Genomic DNA, 25,683 nt, shown 5'->3' on the forward strand with positions numbered 1-25,683 from the left:
GCCGATACTGAATCCCCCCCTCTCCTGGACCCCGAGTTAAGCCTATCTGGGTTCCCTGCATCTTCTCCAGTGCCTTCTCAGTAACTGCACTCTGGAGGGTGATGGCGACCTGAGCGCTCACATCTAATATCCCCTACGGAGGTGAGATTGCCAGGTTCTCGTTTTTTTACAGCTGTGGTAAATCACGCTGACGTGATGTCACTCCAGTGACCGATAAATATTTAGCTGGGGGGGGGGGGGGGGGGCGGAGTCCCAGTGGGAGAGATCACTAATGATAGGCTGATACATTTAAATGAGATTCCCAACCTTCCTTGGAGGATTTTGTGTTACGCTACTGACGAGGAACGTGGAAAATCGGAAACGTGCTCTCGCTCACCGAGATCCTCGTCCTTGTTGATGGCTAGCGGGCTCAGATTTCCACCTCAAATTTCTTCTGTAAAATATCTTTACACCTTAATGAGTTGAGAAACACCTTAAGCCTAAAGTACCTCTGCAACACGTCAGTTAGGATTCTCATTATATCCCCTCTTGCATCACCAGCATAAAGGCAGATGAAACCATTGTTAAGTGGGGCATGTTTCCAGCAAAATTGCAAAAAGGAGCAGTTGCAATGGCGAAGAACTTTATGGCTGAAACTCTCCTCCCTGGTTGCTGTGAGTTTGTAGTATGAAGTTGACTTGTTAATTTGTTAGAAAGTAAGATTCCCAGTGGTTCAATGACTTTACTATTGACATTTCCAACCCCATTAATGACTGGTATGATATGTATGTCCTTGTAACACCACAGTAAGGGCAGCCAATTTGCTTGATTAATTTGGCCTACAGGGACATATTAACAATGTTGCCACTATTGTGACGTTACAATAGCTGCTGTGTTTCCATCACTATTACCTTTCAACACTATTGGAACAGTCACTGTAAGATTAGAACGTAGGTACAAAAGTCTGTGATATGATTATTGATATCAAAGAATCTTTGTTATGAATCACTTTTCGTTGTAACTCGATGTTAACCTCTGAAGGGGATATTGGAGGTGAGTGCTCCTACCCTCCCATTCTTGGTTTACTTAAAGTCGACTGAACCGAGATGGGAAAATATCAGAGACACAGACTGCAGATTTCGGTCCTGTAGCACCACTGGCTTTGTTTCTATTGGAGCCCAGAGATCAAGAAAATGGCATGGGGTTGGCCCCATTGACTTCCAGTGCAGCCTCGCTGGTCACCATCTTAGGAAGGATTATAGGGTATCTCTAATGTTCAACGGAAGCAGGTAAAATGGGTAGATCATGATGCCAGTTAACATCTAATGTTGATTTGGTACTGATTTGCCATTTTGGACCTTGCGTGTCCTTATCAACACCATCTCTCAAACATTCAAAGTTGATCACGTGTCCAGCTGCATGTGGGGCCACCCCATTCAAGTAAGTATGAGGGAACCCTCTCCTTACCCATTTGGACTATGTAAAGCTATCAGCTTAGGGCTTTCACATGATGTGCTTTGGACTTTCTAATGCTGCTACAGAATGAGTGGCATAGACAGAGTGGATAGTCAGAGGCTTTTCCCCAGGGTAGAGGGGTCAATTACTAGGGGGCATAGGTTTAAGGTGAGAGGGGCAAAGTTTAGAGTAGATGTACGAGGCAAGTTTTTTACGCAGAGGGTAGTGGGTGCCTGGAACTCACTACCGGAGGAGGTAGTGGAGGCAGGGACGATAGGGACATTTAAGGGGCATCTTGACAAATATATGAATAGGATGGGAATAGAAGGATACGGACCCAGGAAGTGTAGAAGATTGTAGCTTAGTCGGGCAGTATGGTCGGCACGGGCTTGGAGGGCCGAAGGGCCTGTTCCTGTGCTGTACATTTCTTTGTTCTTTGTTCTTTGTTCTTTGAGTGGAAGTGCTATGTGTATCTGGAGCTCATGCAAGATATTTGAGTAATTCTGGAGAGATACTCTAAAGGGTTGAGGGGATTTTGAAGGCACTCATGGAGCCCATGGTTGCAGTCTGTCTTGGGATTCAGCATGGCAGGGAATTGAGAGCGACTGCCCTTGACATGAAGGCCGCTTTTGACCAAGTGTGTCATCGAGGATGCCCCAGTAAGACTAGAGTCAATGGGAATCAGGTGGAAAACTCTCCGCTGGTTGGGGTCATAGCTAGCACAGTGATTAGGATGTTCGTTGATGATTGCACAATGTTCAGCACTATTCGTGGCAACTCAAATACTGAAGCATTCCACCTCCTAATGCAGCAAGAGCTGCACAACATTTTGGCTTGGGCTGATAAGTCGAAGTAACATTTTCACCACAAGTGTCAGACGATGACCACCTCCAACAAGAGGGATTCTAACCATCTCCCTTTGACATTTAATGGTACAATCATCACTGAATCCCGAACAACATCCTGGGGTTAACATTAACAAGAAACTAAATTGAACTAACCATATAAATACTGTGGCTAAAAGAGCAGGTCAGAGGATAGGAATTCCATGGCATGCAACTCACCTCCTGACTTCCCAAAGCCTTTCCACCATCTTTAAGCCACAAGCCCGAAATGTAATGGAATACTCTCCATTTGCCTGGATGAGTGCAGTTCCAATAACACTCGAAGTTCAACATCATCCAGGACAAAGCAGCCACTTGATTAGCACCTAAGCACCACTTTAAGCATTTACTCCCTCCACCACTGATGCATGACAGCGCCTTCCAAATGTGTAACCTCTACCACCTAGCAGGATAAGGGCAGAAAATGCATGGGAATGCCACCACCTACAATTGTCCCTTCAAGCCACGTACCATCCTGACTTAGAATTATATCACTGTTCCTTCACTGTTGCTTGGTCAAAATCCTTGGACTTCATTTGAGATACATTATGGGTGTACCCATACCACATGGACTGCAATGGTTCAAGAACGCTCACCACCACCTGCACAAGGGCAATTAGGATTGGATAATACATCCTAGCCTAGCCAGTGATGCCCATATCCCATGAAATAGTATAAGATAAAGATGGAACACGGACAGCAGAGAACAGAAGATGTGGAGACAGAGATGAGGAGGAGGGCTCACAACAGAGGATTTATACCCAGTGGCTCTGTGCGTACCTCTTAGATCTAGGACAAACAGAGTTATTATCTCTGGGTTGTTACCCATGCCACGTGATAGCGAGACGAGGAATAGGGAGAGAGAGGAGTTGAACATGTGGCTACAGGGATGGTGCAGGAGGGAGGGTTTCAGATTTCTAGATAATTGGGGCTCATTCTGGGGTGGGTGGGACCTCTACAAACGGGATGGTCTACATCTGGACCAGAAGGGTACCAATATCCTGGGGGGAAAATTTGCTAATGCTCTTCGGGGGGGGTTTAAACTAGTTCAGCAGGGGCTTGGGAACCAGAATTGTAGCTCCAGTATACAGGAGGTTGAGAGTAGTGAGGTCATGAGTAAGGTTTCAAAGCTGCAGGAGTGTAATGGCAGGCAGAAAGGTGGTTTAAAGTGTGTCTTCAATGCCAGGAGCATCCGGAATAAGGTGGATGAACTTGCGGCATGGGTTGGTACCTGGGACTTCGATGTTGTTGCCATTTCAGAGACATGGATAGAGCAGGGACAGGAATGGTTGTTGCAGGTGCCGGGGTTTATATATTTCAGTAAGCTCAGGGAAGGTGGTAAAAGAGGGGGAGGGGTGGCATCATTAGTCAAGGGTAGTATTACGGTGGCAGAAAGGACGTTTGATGAGGACTCGTCTACTGAGGTAGTATGGGCTGAGGTTAGAAACAGGAAAGGAGAGGTCACCCTGTTAGGGGTTTTCTATAGGCCTCCGAGATGTAGAGGAAAGGTTTGCAAAGATGATTCGGGATAGGACTGAAAGCAACAGGGTAGTTGTTATGGAGGACTTTAACTTTCCAAATATTGACTGGAAATGCTAAATATTGACTGGAAACGCTATAGTTCGAGTACTTTAGATGGGCCCGTTTTTGTCCAATGTGTGCAGGAGGGTTTCCTGACACAGTATGTAGATAGGCCAACGAGAGGTGAGGCCATATTGGATTTGGTACTGGGTAATGAACCAGGACAGGTGTTAGATTTGGAGATAGGTGAGCACTTTGGTGTTAGTGACCACAATTCGATTACGTTTACTTTAGTGATGGAAAGGGATAGGTGTATACCGCAGGGCAAGAGTTATATCTGGGGGAAAGGCAATTATGATGCGATGAGTCAAGACTTAGGATGCATCAGATGGAGAGGAAAACTGCAGGGGATGGGCACAATGGAAATGTGGAGCTTGTTCAAGGAACAGCTACTGCGTGTCCTTGATAAGACCATAAGACATAGGAGCGGAAGTAGGGCCATTCGGCCCATCGAGTCCACTCCACCATTCAATTATGGCTGATTTCAACTCCATTTACCCGCTCTCTCTCCATAGCCCTTAATTCCTCAAGAAATCAAGAATTTATCAACTTCTGTCTTAAAGACATTCAATGTCCCGGCCTCCATCGCCCTCTGTGGCAATGAATTCCACAGACCCACCACACTCTGGCTGAAGAAATTTCTCCTCATCTCTGTTCTAAAGTGACTCCCTTTTATTCTAAGGCTGTGCTCCTGGGTCCTAGTCTCCCCTGCTAATGGAAACAACTTCCCTACGTCCACCCTATCTAAGCCATTCATTATCTTGTAAGTTTCTATTAGATCTCCCCTCAACCTCCTAAACTCCAATGAATATAATCCCAGGATCCTCAGACGTTCATCGTATGTTAGGCCTACCATTCCTGGGATCATCCGTGTGAATCTCCGGTGGACCCGCTCCAGTGCCAGTATGTCCTTCCTGAGGTGAGGGGCCCAAAATTGCTCACAGTATTCTAAATGGGGCCTAACTAGTGCTTTATAAAGCTTCAGAAGTACATCCCTGCTTTTATATTTCAAGCCTCTTGAGATAAATGACAACATTGCATTTGCTTTCTTAATGACGGACTCAACCTGCAAGTTTACCTTTAGAGAATCGTGGACTAGGACTCCCAAGTCCCTTTGCACTTCAGCATTATGAATTTTGTCACCGTTTAGAAAATAGTCCATGCCTCTATTCTTTTTTCCAAAGTGCAAGACCTCGCACTTGCCCACGTTGAATTTCATCAGCCATTTCTTGGACCACTCTCCTAAACTGTCTAAATCTTTCTGCAGCCTCCCCGCCTCCTCAATACTACCTGTCCCTCCACCTATCTTTGTATCATCGGCAAACTTAGCCAGAATGCACCCAGTCCCATCATCTAGATCGTTAATATATAAAGAGAACAGCTGTGGCCCCAACACTGAACCCTGCGGGACACCACTCGTCCCCGGTTGCCAGTAGATAAGTATGTACCTGTCAGGCAGGGAGGAAATGAAATGAATGAAATGAAGTGGTCGAGCGAGGGAACCGTGGTTTACTAAAGCAGTCGAAACACTTGTCAAGAGGAAGAAGGAGGCTTATGTGAAGATGAGACATGAAGGTTCAGTTAGGGCGCTCGAGAGTTACAAGTTAGCTAGGAAGGACCTAAAGACAGAGCTAAGAAGAGCCAGGTGGGGACATGGGAAGTCTTTGGCAGGTAGGATCAAGGATAACCCTAAAGCTTTCTATAGATACGTCAGGAATAAAGGAAAGACTATAGTAAGAGTAGGGCCAGTCAAGGACAGTAGTGGGAAGTTGTGTCTGGAGTCCGAGGAGGTAGGAGAGGTGCTAAATGAATATTTTTCGTCAGTATTCACACAGGAAAAAGACAATGTTGTCGAGGAGAATACTGAGATTCAGGCTACTAGACTAGAAGGGCTTGAGGTTCATAAGGAGGAGGTGTTAGCAATTCTGGAAAGTGTGAAAATAGATAAGTCCTCTGGGCCGGATGGGATTTATCCTAGGATTCTCTGGGAAGCTAGGGAGGAGATTGCTGAGCCTTTGGCTTTGATCTTTAAGTCATCTTTGTCGACAAGAATAGTGCCAGAAGACTGGATAATAGCAAATGTTGTCCCCTTGTTCAAGAAGGGGAGTAGAGACAACCCCGGTAACTATAGACCAGTGAGCCTTACTTTTGTTGTGGGCAAAATCTTGGAAAGGTTTATAAGAGATCGGATGTATAATCATCTGGAAAGGAATAATTTGATTAGAGATAGTCAACACAGTTTTGTGAAGGGTAGGTTGTTCCTCACAAACCTTATTGAGTTCTTTGAGAAGGTGAACAAACAGGTGGATGAAGGTAAAGCAGTTGATGTGGAGTATATGGATTTCAGTAAAGCGTTTGATAAGGTTCCCCACAGTAGGCTACTGCAGAAAATACGGAGGCATGGGATTCAGGGTGATTTAGCAGTTTGGATCAGAAATTGGCTAGCTGGAAGAAGACAAAGGGTGGTGGTTGATGGGAAATGTTCAGACTGGAGTCCAGTTACTAGTGGTGTACCACAAGGATCTGTTTTGGGGCTACTGCTGTTTGTCATTTTTATAAATGACCTGGAGGAGCGCGTAGAAGGATGGGTGAGTAAATTTGCAGATGACACTAAAGTGGGTGGAGTTGTGGACAGTGCGGAAGGATGTTACAAGTTACAGAGGGACATAGATAAGCTGCAGCGCTGGGCTGAGAGGTGGCAAATGGGGTTTAATGCAGAAAAGTGTGAGGTGATTCATTTTGGAAGGAATAACAGGAAGTCAGAGTACTGGGCTAATGGTAAGATTCTTGGTAGTGTGGATGAGCAGAGAGATCTCGGTGTCCATGTACATAGATCCCGAAAGTTGCCACTCAGGTTGAGAGGGTTGTTAAGAAGGCATACGGTGTGTTAGCTTTTATTGGTGGAGGGATTGAGTTTCGGAGACATGAGGTCATGTTGCAGCTGTACAAAACTGCAGGCCGCATTTGGAGTATTGCGTGCAATTCTGGTCGCCGCATTATAGGAAGGATTTGGAAGCATTGGAAAGGGCGCAGAGCAGATTTAACAGAATGTTGCCTGGTATGGAGGGAAGATCTTCTGAGGAAAGGCTGAGGGACTTGAGGCTGTTTTCGTTAGAGAGAAAAAGGTTAAGAGGTGACTTAACTGAGGCATACAAGATGATCAGATGATTAGATAGGGTGGACATTGAGAGCCTTTTTCCTCGGATGGTGATGTCTAGCATGAGGGGACAAGGCTTTAAATTGAGGGGAGATAGATATAGGACAGATGTCAGAGGTAGGTTCTTTACTCCGAGAGTAGTAAGGGCGTGGAATGCCCTGCCTGCAACAGTAGTGGACTCGCCAATACTAAGGGCATTCAAATGGTCATTGGATAGACATATGGACGATAAGGGAATAGTGTAGATGGGCTTTAGAGTGGTTTCACAGGTCGGCGCAATATCGAGGGCCGAAGGGCCTGTACTGCGCTGTTATGTTCTATGTTCTTTTCAATCAGCAGATGTACCGGGACCATAAAGTGTTTCATTACTTCAATATGCATTTGGTGTGTAGTCATGCGCAGAGCATCAAGTTAGTGAATGTTTACTATTTCGGCAACAGCCACAGTGTTTTTGTCCTTCGAGAATCAGCTGTTTCCAGCATTTTTGAGTGACCACGGTAAATCAGAGGGTGGCTGCTTAGTAACAAGGGCTACCCACTCTACGTATGACTCCAGACTCTCCTCCACTACCAGAATACAAGTGGAAAATGCTCATACTACGAGTGCCAGGAACTTCATAGAACAGGCAATCCTTGTTTTCAAGCTACTGTTCCATATGGTTGTTAAGAGAAACACTGCAGGGACTTCCGATGGCCATGAAGGAGTAGGTCGGACATTTGGTGGCTCCCGCTCGGGTCAGACCTTTGGACCTTTTCCCCGAGATGTTCGTGGATTTTACTTGAAAAACTGATGGTGGACGCGACCGTGAGGAGGAGTCCCACACCAGTGCATGGATAAGCGGACCAGATGTGCTCGCAAAGGAAGAAATAGGCAAACAGAGACGGCCTGGGTTGAAGCTGCAGCGGGAAAAAGCATGGCGGACGAGCGGAGTTCTGGCTCGACGACCCAGCGGTCGACGGAGTTGTTGATGAAGTTTATCCAAGAGGGCTTCGCCAAGCAGAAACAGGAATGCTTGGACCCGATTAGGGAATCGATTGCTCGGCTGTAACAGAGATTGGATGCTTAAGGTCGGGCGATCCAGAAAGTGGAGAAAGCATTGACCGAGCACGAGGAACACCAGACAGCAATGGAGGTGGAGATGGGGATGCTGAGAGACCAGCAGAAAAGGCGCCAGGAGAAGGTGGAGGATCTAAAGAATATGTCCTGCCAGCAGAACTTGAGGATCGTTGGTCTCCCGGAGGGGTCCGAAGGAGCGGATGCAGGGGCATTTATAGTGGGTATGCTCGAGAAGCTAATGGGGGATGGGACGTTCATCCGAGCCCTGCACGTGGACAGGGCTCACAGAGAGCTAACGAAGAAGCCGAGTGTAGGTGACCCCCCGAGGGTGATGGTGCTGAGATTGCACAGGTACCTGAATAAGGAGCGTATTTTACGGTGGGCCAGGCAGACACGGAGCTGCAAGTGGGAGAACAGCATCCTGCGCATCTACCAAGACCTGAACGTAGCCGTAGCCAGGAGAAGAGCGGGATTCAACCAAGTAAAGTCGACCCTTTTCGAGAAGGTGAAGTTTGGACTGCTGTATCCGGCCCATCTTTGGGTCACCTATGAGGAGCAGCACTTCTATTTTGAGTCGCCCGAGGAAGCGATGGACTTCGCCAGAAGGAAAGGGCTGGCATGGGACTAAGGTGTTTGAACTTTGCTGCAGTGTTCACATTAAAAATATTTTTGTTTTTGCACTATATTTGTAATGCTTTCTGTATCAATCCTGGCGCTGCCGCATCTTTTTGTAAGTTAAAGTTTGCATTTGTAGTGTTGGGGGATGGAGGTGTGAATTTTCGATGTGGGTTTTTTCCTTTTCTTTCTGTTTCTTTCAGTTAACTGGGCTGGGAATGTTTTCTCTTGAATATGTGTGTAAGAGCAGGGGAGGGGAGGAGAAGCAATAGGTGGGAAAATGTTCGGTGCCATAGGCGGGGGCTACCAAACTAGCTGGGCGGGCTGGCTCATGGAAGCGCAGTGGGGGTGAGCAGATGTTATGCTTGTTGAAGGGGGCAGCTTTTACTGTGCTGTTATTGGGGGGGGGGAACTGCTCTGCCGCCGGGGGAGGGACTGTTGCTGGGGGACAAAAGGCAGGTTGGGGATGGAGGCTGCCTGGTAGGTTTCGGACATCTATAAAGAACTCATGGGGTCAGAGGAAACGCAGACCGAGGAGACGGAGGAGCTGGAGACTGGACTAAGAAAGGTGATGGCTGATCGGCGGAGTGGGGGTGGGGGGCGAGAAGCCCCCCGACCAGGCTGATCAAATGGAACGGTAATGGGCTGGTTAAGAGGGCACGCGTGTTCGCGCATTACAGGGGATTGAAGACCCCGCGAGTAACAAAGGAGATGCTGGAGTGTAGCTGGGGGGAGGGGGGGGGGGGGAGGGCGGGTTGGTGCTGCCAACCTTTCGCAATTACTATTGGGCGACAAATATAGCCATGTTAAGGAAGTGTGTGGTTTGGGGGGGGGGGGGTCGGTGTGGGAGCGAGTAAAGGCGGCATCATGTAAGGGCACGAGTTTGGGGCATTGGTTCCCGCTGGCATGGGTCTCCATCAGCCCCGTGAGAGTCTGGGGGCAATGGGGGAAACATATAGGAACAAAGGGAGCATCGGTTTGGTCTCCAATCTGCAATAGTCATCGGTTCGCCTCAGGGAGGCTGGATGGAGGATTTTGAAGTTGGCAAAGAGCAGCGATCGAGAGGATGGGAGATCTGTTCATAGAGGGGAGTTTTCCCAGCCTGAGGGAGTTGGAGGAGAAATTTGAATTGATGGGAGGGAATGTGTTTAGGTACCTGCAGGCGCGGGACTTCCTACGCAGGCAGGTCTCAACCTTCCTACTCCTACCACCAAGGGGGATACAGGGCAGGGTAGTTTCCAGAGTATGGATGGGAGAGGGGAAGGTTTCGGACATCTATAAAGAACTCATGGGGTCAGAGGAAACACAGACCGGGGAGCTGAAACACAAATGGGAAGGGGAGTTAGGAGGAGAGATAGAGGATGGTCTCTGGGCAGATGCGTTGAGTAAAGTCAATGCATCCACATCATGCGCCAGGCTCAACCTGATACAATTTAAGGTCGTTTACCGGGCACACATGACAGTGGCCAGGATGAGCAGGTTCTTTGGGATAGAAGATGGGTGTGCAAGGTGTGCGGGAAGACCAGCAAACCATGTTCATATGTTCTGGGCATGCCCGAAGCTTAGGGCATTCTGGCAGGGGTTTGCGTATGTCATGTCCAAGGTGTTAAAAACAAGGGTGGCACCGAATCCAGAAGTGGCGATTTTCGGAGTGTCGGAAGATCCGGGATTCGGGGAGGAGAAAGAGGCAGATGTTCTGGCCTTTGCCACCCTGGTAGCCTGGAGGCGGATACTATTAGCTTGGAAGGACTCACGCCCCCGAAGTCAGAGACCTGGCTCACTGACATGGCGAGCTTTCTCTGTCTGGAGAAACTCAAGTTAGTCCTGAGAGGGCCAATGTCAGGGTTCGTCCGGAGGTGGCAGCCGTTCGTCGACTTCTTTCGAGAAAATTAACCGTCAGCAGTGGAGGGTGTGGGGGTGGGTTTAGTTTTGATTAGTATGTAAGAAAGGTGGAACCTGTGAGGGAGGAAGACGGCCTTTGCACTATGTTTATATTTGTATGTACACTGTTTCTTCTGTTATTGCGGAGAGATGGCAGATGGAGTTTAATCCGGACAAATGTGAGGTACTGCATTTTGGAAGGTCTAATGCAGGTAGGGAATATACAGTGAATGGTAGAACCCTCAAGAGTATTGAAAGTCAGAGAGATCTAGGAGTACAGGTCCACAGGTCACTGAAAGGGGCAACACAGGTGGAGAAGGTAGTCAAGAAGGCATACGGCATGCTTGCCTTCATTGGCCGGGGTATTGAGTATAAGAATTGGCAAGTCATGTTGCAGCTGTATAGAACCTTAGTTAGGCCACACTTGGAGTATAGTGTTCAATTCTGGTCGCCACACTACCAGAAGGATGTGGAGGCTTTAGAGAGGGTGCAGAAGAGATTTACCAGAATGTTGCCTGGTATGGAGGGCATTAGCTATGAGGAGCAGTTGAATAAACTCAGTTTGTTCTCACTGGAACGAAGGAGGTTGAGGGGCGACCTGATAGAGGTCTACAAAATTATGAGGGGCATAGACAGAGTGGATAGTCAGAGGCTTTTCCCCGGGGTAGAGGGGTCAATTACTAGGGGGCATAGGTTTAAGGTGAGAGGGGCAAGGTTTAGAGTAGATGTACGAGGCAAGTTTTTTACACAGGGTAGTGGGTGCCTGGAACTCGCTACCGGAGGAGGTGGTGGAAGCAGGGACGATAGTGACATTTAAGGGATACGGACCCAAGAAGTGTAGAAGATTATAGTTTAGTCGGGCAGCATGGTCGGCACGGGCTTGGAGGGCCGAAGGGCCTGTTCCTGTGCTGTACATTTCTTTGTTCTTTTTTGTTACAAAATCACAAATACCTCAATAAAATGTTTTATTAAAAAAAAGAGAAACACTGCAATACTTGTACGGTTTGAGTCTACAAATTCACGGTGATGCGTTACTGTCGTAACCTGGGGTTAAGCAGGTCATAAGACAGTAATGAAACCTTATGCAGGTCATGGGAAACTTATGAGACTGGGGGTTTGATATTCCCAAACGACTATGGAGAATATGCACTTGCCCCACTGAGCGGCCCGGTGCCTCCTTCAACATTCTGTAAACCAGAGGGCCATGAACTGTGAGCTGGCTCCTGCAGTACAGTAACTGCTCTATACTCTTGTTCTGTTGCATTAAGCCTTTTTCCTTTTGATTCACCCTGTTGGCTTGGTGAGGACTCCTTTCCGGACTTTATAATAGTTAAATCCTTCGCAACCTGGTAATGGGGCCTGCGTTTTACCTTCCAAAATTGGGCACGTGCCCAAACCCAATGCATGTAAAATTGCGAAAATGATGTTGGGGACGCGTGTCCTGAAGTCATCACGCATGGGTACATTGAGGTCAATGGGCACCTATGGGAGTCAGAGCAGCGCCTGCTGACAATGAAAAGACCAGCTAAGGTCACTAAAAAGCCTATTAGCTGAGACTTCATGTTGCCGGGGCGATTTTACACTTGTCAGATGGGCAAAACGGCAACTGGGCAGTCCTTTTTTTCATAATGTCAGCCAAGGGTGAGATGAAATGGGCCTGGAGCATTACTATCGTGAGTGGTGTGGAGTTCAGGAGATAGTTTGCTGCTGGTTGCTCATTGCAACTTGACTGCTTTTCATCTGTTTTTAGCTTCAGTTGTAGCATTGTTAGCCTGTATTTTAGGGCCGATTGGTGCCTCCAAGGCTCCTGGTATATTTATACCGTGTGGACTCTTCTGGTTATCAGACAGCTTCCTGTTTCTCTGGTAATGAGGATTGTCTACTCCACTGGTAGAGCTCCTCTGAGGAGGAAGACCGGCAGAAAGGAGAGGATGCTAGGTGCCCGCACCAGCGTCCAAGGGAACGACCTGTAGGAAGAGAGGCGCAGGAAGAGCCAAGGTGGAAGGGACTGCAGAAGATGCCAGTGCCTTGCTGACAGTGTACAGGCAGTGATCCACCTGCCTCAACATATCAAAAGTGCAGTGCTGAAGGAGGCTCCAAGGAGGCTGTAACCTCCATATATGAGATGGTAGGGCCAGAAATCACCTCTAACTGAGTGGGTGGCAACCAGATGCTCGCAGTTCCAAATTGTCAAAAGGTACCCATTGAAAAGGTGGCTTCGATGCCTCTCTGAAACCCAAGGACAGAAGTGGAGGAGATTTGTAATAGGAAACATAGAAACTTAGAAAATAGGAGCAGAAGGAGGCCATTCAGCCCTTGGACCTGCTCCGCCATTCATTAGGATCAGGGCTGATCATCTAATTCAAAAGCCTGATCCCGCTTTCGCCCAATATCCTTTGATCCCCTTTGCCCAAAGTGCCATATCTAACTGCTTCTTGAAAACATACAATATTTTGGCCTCAACTATTTCCTGTGGTAACGAATTCCACAGGCTCACCGCTCTCTGGGGAAGAAATTTCTCATCGTCTCAGTCCTAAATGGTCTACCCCATAACCTCAGACTGTGACCACTGGTTCTGGACACACCCACCTTCGGGAACCTCCTTCCTGCATCTACCCTGTCTTGTCCTGTTAGAATTTTTAAGATTTCTATGAGATCCCCCCTCATTCATCTGAACTCCAGCAAATACAATCCTAACCGATTCAATCTCTCCTCGTACGCAGTCCTGCCATCCCAGGAATCAGTCTGGTGAACCTTCGTTGTACTCCCTCTAGAGCAAGAACATCCTTCCTCAGATAAGAAGACCAAAAGTGCACACAATATTCCAGATGAGGCCTCACCAAGGTCCTGTAGAATTGCAGCAAGTCATCCCTGCTCCTGTACTCGAATACTCACTATGAAGGCCAACATACCATTTGGCTTCTTTACTTCCTGCTGTACGTGCATGCTTACTTTCAGTGACCGGCGTACGAGGACATCCAGATCTTGTTGCATATTCCCCTCTCCTACTTTATGGCCATTCAGATAATAGTCTGCTTCTCATTTTTGCTACCAAAGTGGATAACTTCACAATTCTCCATATTATACTGCATCTGTCATTCATTTGCCCACGTGCTCAACTTGTCCAAATCACACTGAAGGATCTCAACATCCTCCTCACAGCTCACCTTCCCACCTAACTTCTGTAAATTGGAGATGTTACATTTTGTTTCCTCATCTAAATCATTAATATATATTGTGAATAGCTGGGGCCCTAGCACCAATCCCTGCGGTACCCCTATTCTTAATTCCTACTCTTTGATTCCTGTCTGCCAACCAGTTTCTATCCAGCTCAATACACTACCCCTAATCCCATGCCCTTTAATTTTACACATTAATCTCTTATGCAGGATTTTGTCAAAAGGAATTCTGAAAGTCCAATGAAACCACATCCACTGGCTGCCTCTCGTCAATTCTACTAGTCACATCCTCGAAGAATTCAAGTAGATTTGTCAAGCATGATTTCCCCTTCATAAGTCCATGCTGACTCTGTCTGTTCCTGCCTAAGTTTCTCTGCTTTAAAATCTTTGATAATGGATTCTAGAATTTCCCCCACCACCTACGTCAGTCTTGCTGATCTATAATTCTGTGTTTTCTCCCTACCTCCCTTTCCAAATAATGGAGTTACATTAGCCACACACAACTGCAGGAACTGGTCCAGAGTCTATAGAATCTTGGAAGATGACCACCAATGCATCCACTATTTCCTGAGCCACTTCCTTAAGAACGTAAGATCACCAGTGAAAAGTCCTTCCTGTGCTCGCAGCGATTTAAACGTGGGTTTACAAGTGCTGCATCTTGGAGTGTGCCCTCCACCCCCCGGAGTTGCCCTTCTGCCTGCCATGCCCACCAGGTGCTGAGTCCATGACTGATGAGAAAGGTAAAGTCAGTACTACTCTTCCAGACAGATCTCTGAGGCTCCTCACCAACTCCAGCCAACCTTCAGGGAGTTGTTGACTTTTTAAAGACCTCACCAGCATACCATTGGACCCGGTGCCTAACCAGCTTCTGGCCCCACCCAGACGTCCTGACCACTCAAGGAATGCATTTCATGCTGGGAAGGCCTTAATTGGCCAGCCAGCATGAAATTGCATCCCTAACGCGATGTTGCTTGAGAGTGTACCCAACATGTGTGAAATTCAGGCCCATAGGGTCAGCCTTTGACATCAAGCTTTCAGCTGGTACCTTAGAAGGCAAAAAATAAGGAGGAAGGGGAGCAGAATCCTGGCCTTCATCACTATGAATGGTTTATCCATGAGCAGCTTATTAAACTCTAGTTCCCCTGAATCCATCACCTGATTACTGTTGTTCCACACTTCTCCACCTTTCTACCCCTCGACCACAGACTATCACAATGTCCTCTTTGCCAGAATCCTGGACTAAAAACAACTATAACAACTTAATAGCACTTCCAGTAAAACACATAAAAGTCAACTCTTCCACCTTGTGTCTGTTTTGCCTTGTCTCGTGTTCTTATGTACTCATGGTTGCAGAATGGCTGATGGAAAGCAGTTGACTTTCACTAGCTGGGGGAGAGGGGAACTGCAAGCAGTCTTGTAACCCTGGGCCTTGAATACCTGGTTTTAGACTGCACCACCTCAACATGGGCAGCGGTTTCTTCAAAAGGTTGTAAAATAACCTCACCTCAGTCCAGATAGCTATTTAGGCTGACTGTTTAATCTGAGATTGACCCTTCTTCTTGACTTTCTAGACAGGAGAAACATCCACCAGCATCTAGCCTATCAAGCCTCTAAAAATTTGATATGTTTCAGGAAGATCAGCTTTATTCTCAGTTCTAGGGAATATAGATGTAGTCTACTCAATTTCTCCACGTAGGACAATCCCATCATCCCAGGAATGAGCCTATTGAACCTTTGTTGCATTCCCTCAAAGATAAGTATATCCTTAGGTAAAGAAACGCAAAATTGCACACAACACTTGCAGGTGTGGTTGCATAAATTTGCTGCAAGACTGCCACTTTTATTCATTTGAGGAGTGTGAGCTTCGTTGGCTAAGCCAACATTCGTTGCCCATCCCTAACGCCATTGAGAAGGTGGTGATGAGCTGCCTCCTTGAAACGCTGCAGTCCATGTGGTGTAGATACACTCAAATTGCTGTTCGGGAAGGAGTTTCAAGATTTGAACCCAGTGAAAGTGAAGGAACGGCGATATGTTTCCAAGTCAGGCTGGTGAGTGACTTGGAGGGGAACTTCCAGATGGTAGTGTTCAACTCCAAACCCTTTGTTATAAAGACAGCGCACTTTTATAATTGCTTGCTGTACCTGCATGTTAATTTACTGTGATTTGAGTACAAGAACACCCAGGTTCCTCTGAATACCATCATATCCAGTCTGTTTCACCTACCAAAGAGGACATCACATTTCTCCACATGACAGCAAATTTCATCTACCATATGCTTGCCTGCTCACTTATTCAATCTATACACGTTTGGTGTCTCTGCTCTCCTCACGGTTTACTTCCCCATCTAACTTGGTGTCATTAACAAACACACATACATATCAAATCATCTTTCCCCCACTTCATTCACAAATATTGTGAATAGCGGCGGCCCAAGCACTGATTCTTGCAGTACTCCACCAGTTATGGTCTGTCACCCCAAAATTACTGCTTATTCAGACTTTGTTTTCTGGCATGAAACAATCCTCAGTCCATTTTAATATATTACTCCAGGTCTCATGAACCCTAGTTTTATGTAATAACCTCTTGTGCAGCACTTCATCAAATGCTTTTTGAAAATCCAAAAACTTTGAATCCACTGGTTCTCTCTTCTACACCCGACTAGTTACAACCCCTGGGCTGGCTGGCTGACAGGCACCAACAGAGGCACAGTTAGAGTGGAAGAGTTGAGAGCACAAGTGCGATCATCTGAGGGAGGGCAGCAGGTTCAGCATCCATGGAGTTACTGCCTGTCTCCTCGGGTGACAGCTCAGCCATCGCAGTTAACCTGCTGGAGCATAACCTTCTGGACTGTTTTGAGATGCTACAGGCCCCTTTGAGCACTGGTATCCACAGTCACTCAAGTGAAATAATTTCTCCTGGTCTCAATCATAAGCAATTGGCTCCTTATCTGTGCCCTTGCGTTTTAGATTCCTCGACCAGCAGAAGCAATGTTTCCGGGTCTATCCTCTCAAACCCCTTCAGAACCTTGCATGTTTCAGAAATACATTTCAGTAAACAGCCCTTACTGCCCAGTAGCCACTCTTAGTTTGCAAGGTGGCTCAAATACAAATGAAAGAGTAGAGTCTTGTTGAATGAAATGGCTGTGGCCAGGATGCTGGCCAATGCCTTGCATTGGGCAGCACGGTAGCATAGTGGTTAGCACAATTGCTTCACAGCTCCAGGGTCCCAGGTTCGATTCCCGGCTTGGATCGCTGTCTGTGCGGAGTCTGCACGTTCTCCCCGTGTGTACGTGGGTTTCCTCCGGGTGCTCCGGTTTCCTCCCACACAGTCCAAAGATGTGCAGGTTAGGTGGATTGGCCATGCTAAATTGCCCTTAGTGCCCAAAATTGCCCTTAGTGTTACTGGGTTATGGGGGAAAGGGTGGAGGTGTGGGCTTGGGTAGGGTGCTCTTTCCAAGAGCTGATGCAGACTTGATGGACCGAATGGCCTCCTTCTGCACTGTAGATTCTATGATTCACTGCATATGGTTGCACAGCAGTTGGATTTTTGAGGGAGTGGCATCCCTTTTGTTTCTGGTATACGGTGAAGTTGACAAGCGGCCCTCCCAAAGTGCAGTCTGGGGAAGCTGCAAGTTTGCTCCACCTGGTATACTCTAGCAAGAAAGAATTGAATATAATCAGCTGTCTTCAATTGCAGGGGCGCAGTTATATTCCTTGCACGATAGTGGATAGCGACCTGTGAAATGTTGCAAATACCTCCTGTGTGAACTGGAACGATCCAGGCGTGTAAAAGTTGATTTCCACAGTTGACTTCACAGCCACTGGCAGTGTGGTCCTTCCCATGTTCCGAATTGCGTTGCGGCTGCAGCCAATGGCAGATTTTAACGAGGACATCCTTTTTGAATCACAGACAGCTTAATCATGGCTCCTCGCTGAGATTCAGGGAGGAGAATTGTTCCTTGAACATGATAGATGGACAAGGCCTCATGCTGAGAGCTCTTCCCCCTTTCTCACATTCCTCTTCCTCCAGCAGTTTGTCCAGCTTTTGGGTTGCCTCTCCTAGTTCTCCCAGTCTACTACACTTACACCTTGAAGTACCTGATTTGTGCAGAAGTCTGGAAAATAAAGAGTGTCATTCTCGATGCCCAGCACAGAGTCCTTTCTAACATCGCCTATGGTCTGTGTCTACAGGTTTTGCTCTGGCCATTTTGTGTCATTTGCTCTGCTCAAGATTCTCCATGTTTGCAGCAAAACTTCTCATGCACATGATGGTTGCCTGCCTCGGAACTCAGGTAAAGTTTATCTGAACTGTGTTGATTGAGATTTTAACAATGTGTTGTACTGTATTATGAAATTATCATTAATCTGTCTAATCTTGTGTGCAATATGGTGCTTTCATTTATCGGCTTTTTTTGCACAGCAGTACATGACACCTAACAAAAAAAGTGGGTTTTCCTTTCAGATTGTCTGTCTTTAGTTAAACCTAAATAATAATAATCTTTATTAGTGTCACAAGTAGGCTTACATTAACACCTCAATGAAGTTACTGTGAAAATCCCCTCGTTGCCACACTCCAGCATCTGTTCGGGTACACGAAGTTCAGAATGTCTAATTCACCTAACAAGCACGTCTTTCAGGACTTGTGGGAGGAAACCGGAGCACCCGGAGGAAACCCACGCAGACACGTGGAGAACGTGCAGACTCTGCATAGACAGCAACCCACGCCGGGAATCAAATATGGAACCCTGGCGCTGTGATGAAACAGTGCTAACCACTGTGCTACCGTGCCTGCACTACTATTTATTGCAGGTGCTCATTCAGTGACACAATTGCTGTCCTAAAATAACATGACTAATAGTCCAGGAGCAGAGCCATTAGAAACTTCCATTAATTTCAGTAGATATTAAGGATTTTGACATTTAAGTGAAAGTACATTTTGATTCATGAGTAGTAAATATTTTTGTGAAGTGAGGTCTTATTTACCATCAACACTGTCATGCTCAAAGCCTACTGTAATGTCCTTTCCAAGATCACCTGCAATCTTCCGACTGTGTGGAGTTTGTATGTTCTCCCCGTGTCTGTGTGGATTTCCTCCAGGTGCTCCGGTTTGTCAGGATGGAGTTTGCATTTCTCCCTATGCCTGTGTGAGTTTCCTCCGAGTGCTCCAGTTTGTCTGTGTGGAATTTGCATGTTCTCACTGTGTTTGGGTGGGTTTCCTCCAGGTGCTCAGGTTCCCCCTCACAGTCCAAAGATGTGCAAGTTAGGTGGATTCGCCATGCTAAATTTCCCCTTAAAGTCCAAAGGTTCGGTGGGCTAGGGTGTGGGGCTAGATGTGGTGCTTTTTCGTACAGTTGGTGCAGATTCGATGGGCCAAATGGCCACCTCCTGCAATGTAGGGATTCTATAAGTGTGGTTGACCCTTAACTGTCCCCTGAAATGGCCTTGCCAGCCACTCAGTTTAAGGGCAATTAGGAGATAGGAAAGAAATGCTGGCATTGCCCACATCCGATGAAAGAATAAATTAAAAAAATATAGAATTGCACTTTGAGTTTCAGACTGATTTAATAAATAACAACAACTTGTATTTGTTTAGCGTCTTTAACAAAACAAAATATCCGAAGACATTTGAGAGGGGCGCTGTTATGCCAACTTACACACCATGCCACATGAAATGATAATAAGCTCAAAAGCTGTGTCAAAGAGTAATAATAATAACCTTTTATTGTCACAAGTATGAAGTTCTTGTGAAAAGTCCCCAGTCGCCACATTCCGGTGCCTGTTCGGGTAAGCTGGTACGGGAATTGAATCCGCACTGCTGGCCTTGATCTGCATCACAAACCAGCTGTCTAGCCCACTGAGCTAAACCAGCCTATAAGTTGAAGTAACAAGAAATAGAGGCGTAGGGAGGGAACGTAAGAGCTTAAGGTTTAAAAAGCTGAAGGCACAGCCGCCAATACTGGAGCAATTAAAAATGAGGATGCTGAAGAGATAGAATTGGAGGAATACTGATATAGAACCATAGCATCCCAACAGAGCAGAAGGAGGCCATCCGGGTCATCAAGTCTGCAGGCGACCCTCCAAAAGAGCATCCTATCTAGGTCCACTACACTGCCCTATCCCCGTAACCCCATAACCCCACTTAACCTGCACATCTTTGGATACTAAGGGGCAATTTAGCATGGCCAATCCACCAAAACTGCACCTCTTTGGAATGTGGGAGGAAACCGGATCATCCGGAGGAAACCTCCGCGGCAACAGGGAGAACGTGCAAACTCTTTATTTGAATGTTTTTATTAAGGCATTTATGTGGAGAATGTGCAAACTCCACACAGATACTCACCCGAGGTCGGAATTGAATACGGGTCCCGAGCGCTGTGAGGCAACAGTGCTAACCACTGTGCTGCCTTGGAGCATTGTGGGGCTGAATGAGATTTCAACAATAGAGAGAGACAAGCCAAGGAGTTATTTAAAACCGAGCTGGGAACTTTAAAACTGAGGTGTTACTTGACTGGGAGCCAATATTGGTCAGCAAACTCAGAGGTGGTGGATGAATGGGACTTGATGTAAGTAAGCACAAAGTTGCCAGAATTTATGATGACCTCCAGTTTGTGGAAGGTGCAATGTGGGATGTCGACCAGAGGTGCAGTGGAATATCTAAGTATATCGGCTTTAAGAGGTGCAGTCTGCCTTTATGTAGCAAAGGTTAATTTTGAATGGTTCAAACCATTCACAAACTGCCTGCTGAGGTAAACCACCACTCAACAGTGGGTTCAGGACTACACTGCACACCACAATCGTGGAAACAAACAGGCAGCGGGAGGTTTGCATGCTGCCTGATCACTTCGATCATGCAGGAGATATTTGTGCATCCCACTTGTGGAAATCTGGGCCTAAAAGGGAAGATGTTTTACTTTAATTTGTATGAGATCTTTATGAGACCACATCTGAAGTATTGTGTGCAGTTTGGTTTCTTGACCCAAGGATATATACCTAAGAGGGAGTGAAAAAAAGGTTAATTAGACTTAATCTTGGCATGAGCGGATTGTCCTATGAGAAAAGATTGAGTAGAATAGGCCCATATTCCCTGAACTTTAGAAGAATGTGACCTGATCTTATTGAAACATAGAAAATTCTTAAGAGGCTTAACAGGCTAGATTCGGGAGATTTTTCCCATGGCTGGAGAGCCTGGATCGCAAAATAAGGGATCTACCATTAAGGACTGAGATGAGAAGTTTCTTCACTCATAGGCTTGTGAATCCTTGGAATTCTCTACCCCAGATCTGAGATGCTCAGTCATTGAGCATATTTAAGTCGGAGATGGAGAGATTTTTGGAAACTGAGGGAAATGTGGCAGAGGTAGAAGATCAGCCATACTCTTATTCAACGACAGTACAGACATGAGAAAGATTCATGAGTATTTTGCCACTGGTTGAGGAACTTCAGTTATTCGATAAAGTTGGAGAAGCTGGAGCTGTTTTCCTTGGAGAAGAGAAGATTATGGCAAGATTTAATAGAGGTGTTCAAAGTCATGAGGGTCCAGAGTATAGAGAAAACTCATCCCGTTGGTGGAAGGATAAAGAATTAGAGGCACCGATTGAAAGTGATTGACAAAAGAAGCAATGGTGACATCAGGAAAAAGACTTCCCATGCAATAACTGATTAAGATGTGGAATGCACTGTCCGACACTATGCTGCAGGAAGGTTCAGTCATGGTTTTCAAAATTGTGGTTGGACAATTATCTGAAGAGAAGAAAATTGCTCGCTATTGAGAAATGATGCGGTGGGGGTGGGGTGGGGTGGGGTGGAGGGGGTGATTTGGTGCATGCAGTGGGACTTAATTAATTGTTTTTGCAGAGCTGGTACAAACCCAATGGGTCGAATGGGCTCCGTCTAATTCTGTGTCTGATTCGATGATTCTGTGTCGATACTTAAAAAGTTAATTTCCCATTTAAACACAAAGGATTCTTATTTCATCGTGTGCACGCAATAGTAATTGATTTGATCTGCCGTAATCTCCGGCTCTTTCATCCACGCCTTCTGTGACATCATAATTATTTTTACAACCATTTGAAAGAATTTGACATTAGTCATTCTGCATGGCTTAATAGGTTATTGCTGCTGCATTGGGGTTTGAAAAAATGGAAATAGCTACATTCGCCACAGAATATGCAGAGGATGACGAGGTTCACTGCAAGTGAAGGGAGATAAACTCAGCTTTTTTCAGTCGATCAGTGCAAGCGACAACGGTACCAATGTAATTCAGTATGAGTACTGCCAAACACAGAGGGGACTTGTGTGCTTGAATATTATTTTATGATGGATTTGAGAGCAATATAGCGATGACCCAAAGCTGTTGGTAATTAAATATAAAAATAGGTTTTCAGCATTTGCAGTTTTAAAAAATCTCCACTGTTTGATTCAAATTCTTCTCAACAGAAAGAAAGATTTGCATATTTATGGAACCTTCTGCGACCGCTTGGCATTTCAAAGCGCTTTGCAGTCAATTAATTACTTTTGAAGTGTTGTTATTGTGTAAGAAATGCGGCAGCCAACTTGCAGCGAGGTCCCACAAACAGTAATGTGATAATGACCAGAGCATCTGCTTTTGTAATATTAATCAATGATAGATATTGAACAAGGCACCAAGGATAACTTTCCTGCTATTTATTTGGAATAGTGCCAAGTGTTCTTTTACACCTACCTGAGACGGGAGATGGAATAATTGTTTTGTTGTCTGGTGCTGGATACCATTTAGTAGGCCTTCAATGAAGTCTTCACAGTCTAATGTAGCTTAATTCAATGTATTAACTACAAGATCTATGTACACACTACTGTCAAAGGAGTGGTAGGCTCTGGTGTTTTCTTGATTAAGAAGGGGATCAGGAGTTATGGGAAGAAGGTGGGAGATTGGGGATGATAAAATATCAGCCATGATTGAATGGCGGAGGAGACTCGATGAGCCTGTAGGAGCGTTTCCAAGGCCTGAGTATTGAGCCAGCTTTTACGTGGAGTTCCTCCCTTGTAGTTATAGCTTAGCTTAATGCACAGCTCATCAGACACGCATCAACCTGGTTAAGATGGCTTTATTATTCCAAGCCTAGTTTCATGTACATTTTTTAAAAATCTTTTATTGTCACAAGTATGAAGTTGTTGTGAAAAGCCCCTAGTCGCTACATTCCGGCACCTGTTCGGGTAAGCCGGTACGCAAATTGAACCCGCGCTGTTGGCCTTGTTTTGCATTACAGCCCAGCTGTCTAGCCACTGATCTAAACCGGCCATAGAGAGAGATCTGGATAAATGCCACGATCAATCTGGCTAACACTGATAAAAACACACTAATTATAGCATTTTCCAGAAATCAATAGCCCACCCCAGTTAGACTTGATCCAATCCTTGGAACTGTCACTTCTATATTATCCAGTAAAATTTACCTGAAGCAAAATGATGACTTGTGATCAGCTCATGATTTAACCCCTTTACTAGGATCTTATGTTCATTCTAAAGTTGCTTTTCTGACATTCCCATCCTTCGTATCACAGTCAGTTCCTGTCCACCTCATTGTTCATCCAGGGGCAGGATGCCAAAGCTGATTTCCTCTTTACACCATGGATTGTTTGAAACAGGATATTGGGGGCACTGATAAAAGTTGTTTACTGCGTTGACTGTGTCATTTGCTGCCCACACAATCCCGTTTGTCTCAAAAACATGGGCAAGTAAGCTGGCTCAAATCCCATCATGCATTGTGGCCAATGTTTGCAGCAAGGGTTTAAATGCTTATTACTGCCATGTCCTAAAAATACAGGTTTAATAGTTAATGATTACTGGGTATACTTTCAATGATTAATCTCAATCCTTAATAAACTAACTTATGTGGAACTATTCTAGTGTTATCCTAGCTATTCAGTTTTAAGAGGTCTCATCTCTGGATAGCCCCTTCAGGGCCGAGTGACCTAATTCTGCTCCTATGTCTTCTGGTCTTCTGGTGTTGCTTGTAAACTGTTGCTTTGGAGGTTGTTCTGGCATGTCGATATCTTTTCATCCTCTTTTTCCACTCCCTGGTATTGAACCTTTGTCGATTCGGCAGTTGTGGTGGCAGGTAGTGTTGATGTGTCCTATTTTTTCCGGGGTTGATGAACGCTTTGCTCAGCTCCATAGTATTTTTCCCCTTTTTTATTGTATGACTTGTCACAATGCATATGGAATTTGATGGGGGTGATTCTCCAATATTAGGCCCAAGTGTTCGCGCCGTCGTGAACGCCGTCACGTTTCATGGCGGCGCGAATCGGGCCCGGGCACGACAGATTCTGGCCCCCAAATGGGCGCCGCGCCAACAAGCGCATGCGCAGTTGGGCCGCGCCAAACCTGTGCATGCGCGGGGGACCTTGCGCGCGCCGGCCCCGACTCAACATTGGGTCGGTGTTCGTGGGCCGGCCGTGGCAGAAAGTAGGCCCGGGGGGGGAGAGGCCCGCCCGCCGATCGGTGTGCCTCGATCGCGGGCCAGACCCCATCGGAGGCCCCCTCCACAGGCCACCCCCCGACCGTTCGCGCAGAGTTCCCGCAGGCAGCGACCAGGGGTGAATGGCGAGACTCTGTCGTATCGGCGTGGCCGCTCGGCCCATCCAAGCCATAGAATCAGCGACCCCGTCGATTCCAGCGGCCGGCGTCGCACCAAACGCACCGGCGCAAATGATGCCGATTCTCCGGCCCGGCGCGGGGCTCGGAGAATCGCCCCCCATGTTTCAACAACGAAACCTTCATTCCCACATGTTTCACAATTTTCGCCAAATGTTTGATTCCGTTCTTCTTATCCAGTTGTTTTTCGAACTTATGAATCTTTTAATTCAGTTTCGCAACAACTCTGGTAAGTTATCTGTGGAACTATTATGTAGGTTTAACAATTTTGCCTGAACATTCAGTTCTTTTTGAAATCTTTCTCCCATGGTCACTGACAGCTCTTTAGACTCTTTCAATTAATTTGTTCGATCTTTCAACCTGTTCCGTAGAATTTATATTTTCTGCTTTTAAAGTCTGTATTTTCTCTTGCATAGTGCATCCTCCATGCTGTTCAGATTGGATCGAAGTTCAATAAGTTAATCAGTTTTGGTTGTCAATTCTGCTTTCAAGCAGCTGTTCTGATTTATCAGCAATTACTTCACCTGTTTTCGGTATTTTTGCACTATGCTTAATGAAATACTTCTAATGTTGACTTCATCACGTTTTAATTGAAGGTCCATTTTTTGTTGAATTTGTTTCCACAAGTTCTTGATTGAAGCGTTTCAAGTCCTCTTGCTAGTTTTCTACCTCCTGAGAGTGACATTCTCGTATTATCATTGGTTCTTGTTTTTCCTTTCAAACACATCTTCCATATGTAAAAGTTGACTATCTACACTGATCAATTTTTCCTTGAGAGTATAATTCCTCTGTGCTATTGGTCAAGCTCTGACTGTGTAATTGTGCTTTTGGTAATTGTTTTTTGAGACACCTCCCACTTTTTTGAGAGCTTCTACTTTCTCTTGCCATTCTTGATTTTCACGTTTTCACTTTTTGTCCTTGGAGATGTAATGCTATTCCAAGTTTTCTTCCAAATGTCCAACCATTTTCTTCAGCTCATCAGTCTCTTTGATGTATTTCTGTGACACCTCAAAAATGTATTTGATTGGACCTTGAATAGTTTGGGTCATTGATGACTTTAGTATTTTGTGCATTTTCAAGAGTATATACTCAGCTTGAATTGTGAGTCTTAAGTCTTCCACTTTAATTCTGATCTGAACATTTCCAAGCTTATTTCAATTATATTTCCATCAGAAAGGATCCCTTCATTCACAGCCAGCTGCTTACTCTGCAATGTCACCTGCTATTACAGTTCAGGTAATATGTCAGGATTTCCAGAAATATAT

At 45.9% G+C, this 25,683-nt stretch overlaps 1 protein-coding gene across 1 annotated transcript in view; it reads left to right on the forward strand.

The window, feature by feature from the left end:
• The window catches only part of adgrv1 (adhesion G protein-coupled receptor V1), a 981,490-nt gene that overhangs the window by 629,814 nt on the left and 325,993 nt on the right, over positions 1-25,683 (forward strand). The window contains exon 83 of the mRNA XM_072516264.1: positions 17,978-18,078. Within this exon, the coding sequence (XP_072372365.1) occupies positions 17,978-18,078 (101 nt within the window). The remainder of the gene's footprint in view (positions 1-17,977; positions 18,079-25,683) is intronic.

The sequence above is a fragment of the Scyliorhinus torazame genome, chromosome 9, assembly GCF_047496885.1.
Source record: "Scyliorhinus torazame isolate Kashiwa2021f chromosome 9, sScyTor2.1, whole genome shotgun sequence".
In the NCBI taxonomy this organism is placed as follows: domain Eukaryota; kingdom Metazoa; phylum Chordata; class Chondrichthyes; order Carcharhiniformes; family Scyliorhinidae; genus Scyliorhinus; species Scyliorhinus torazame.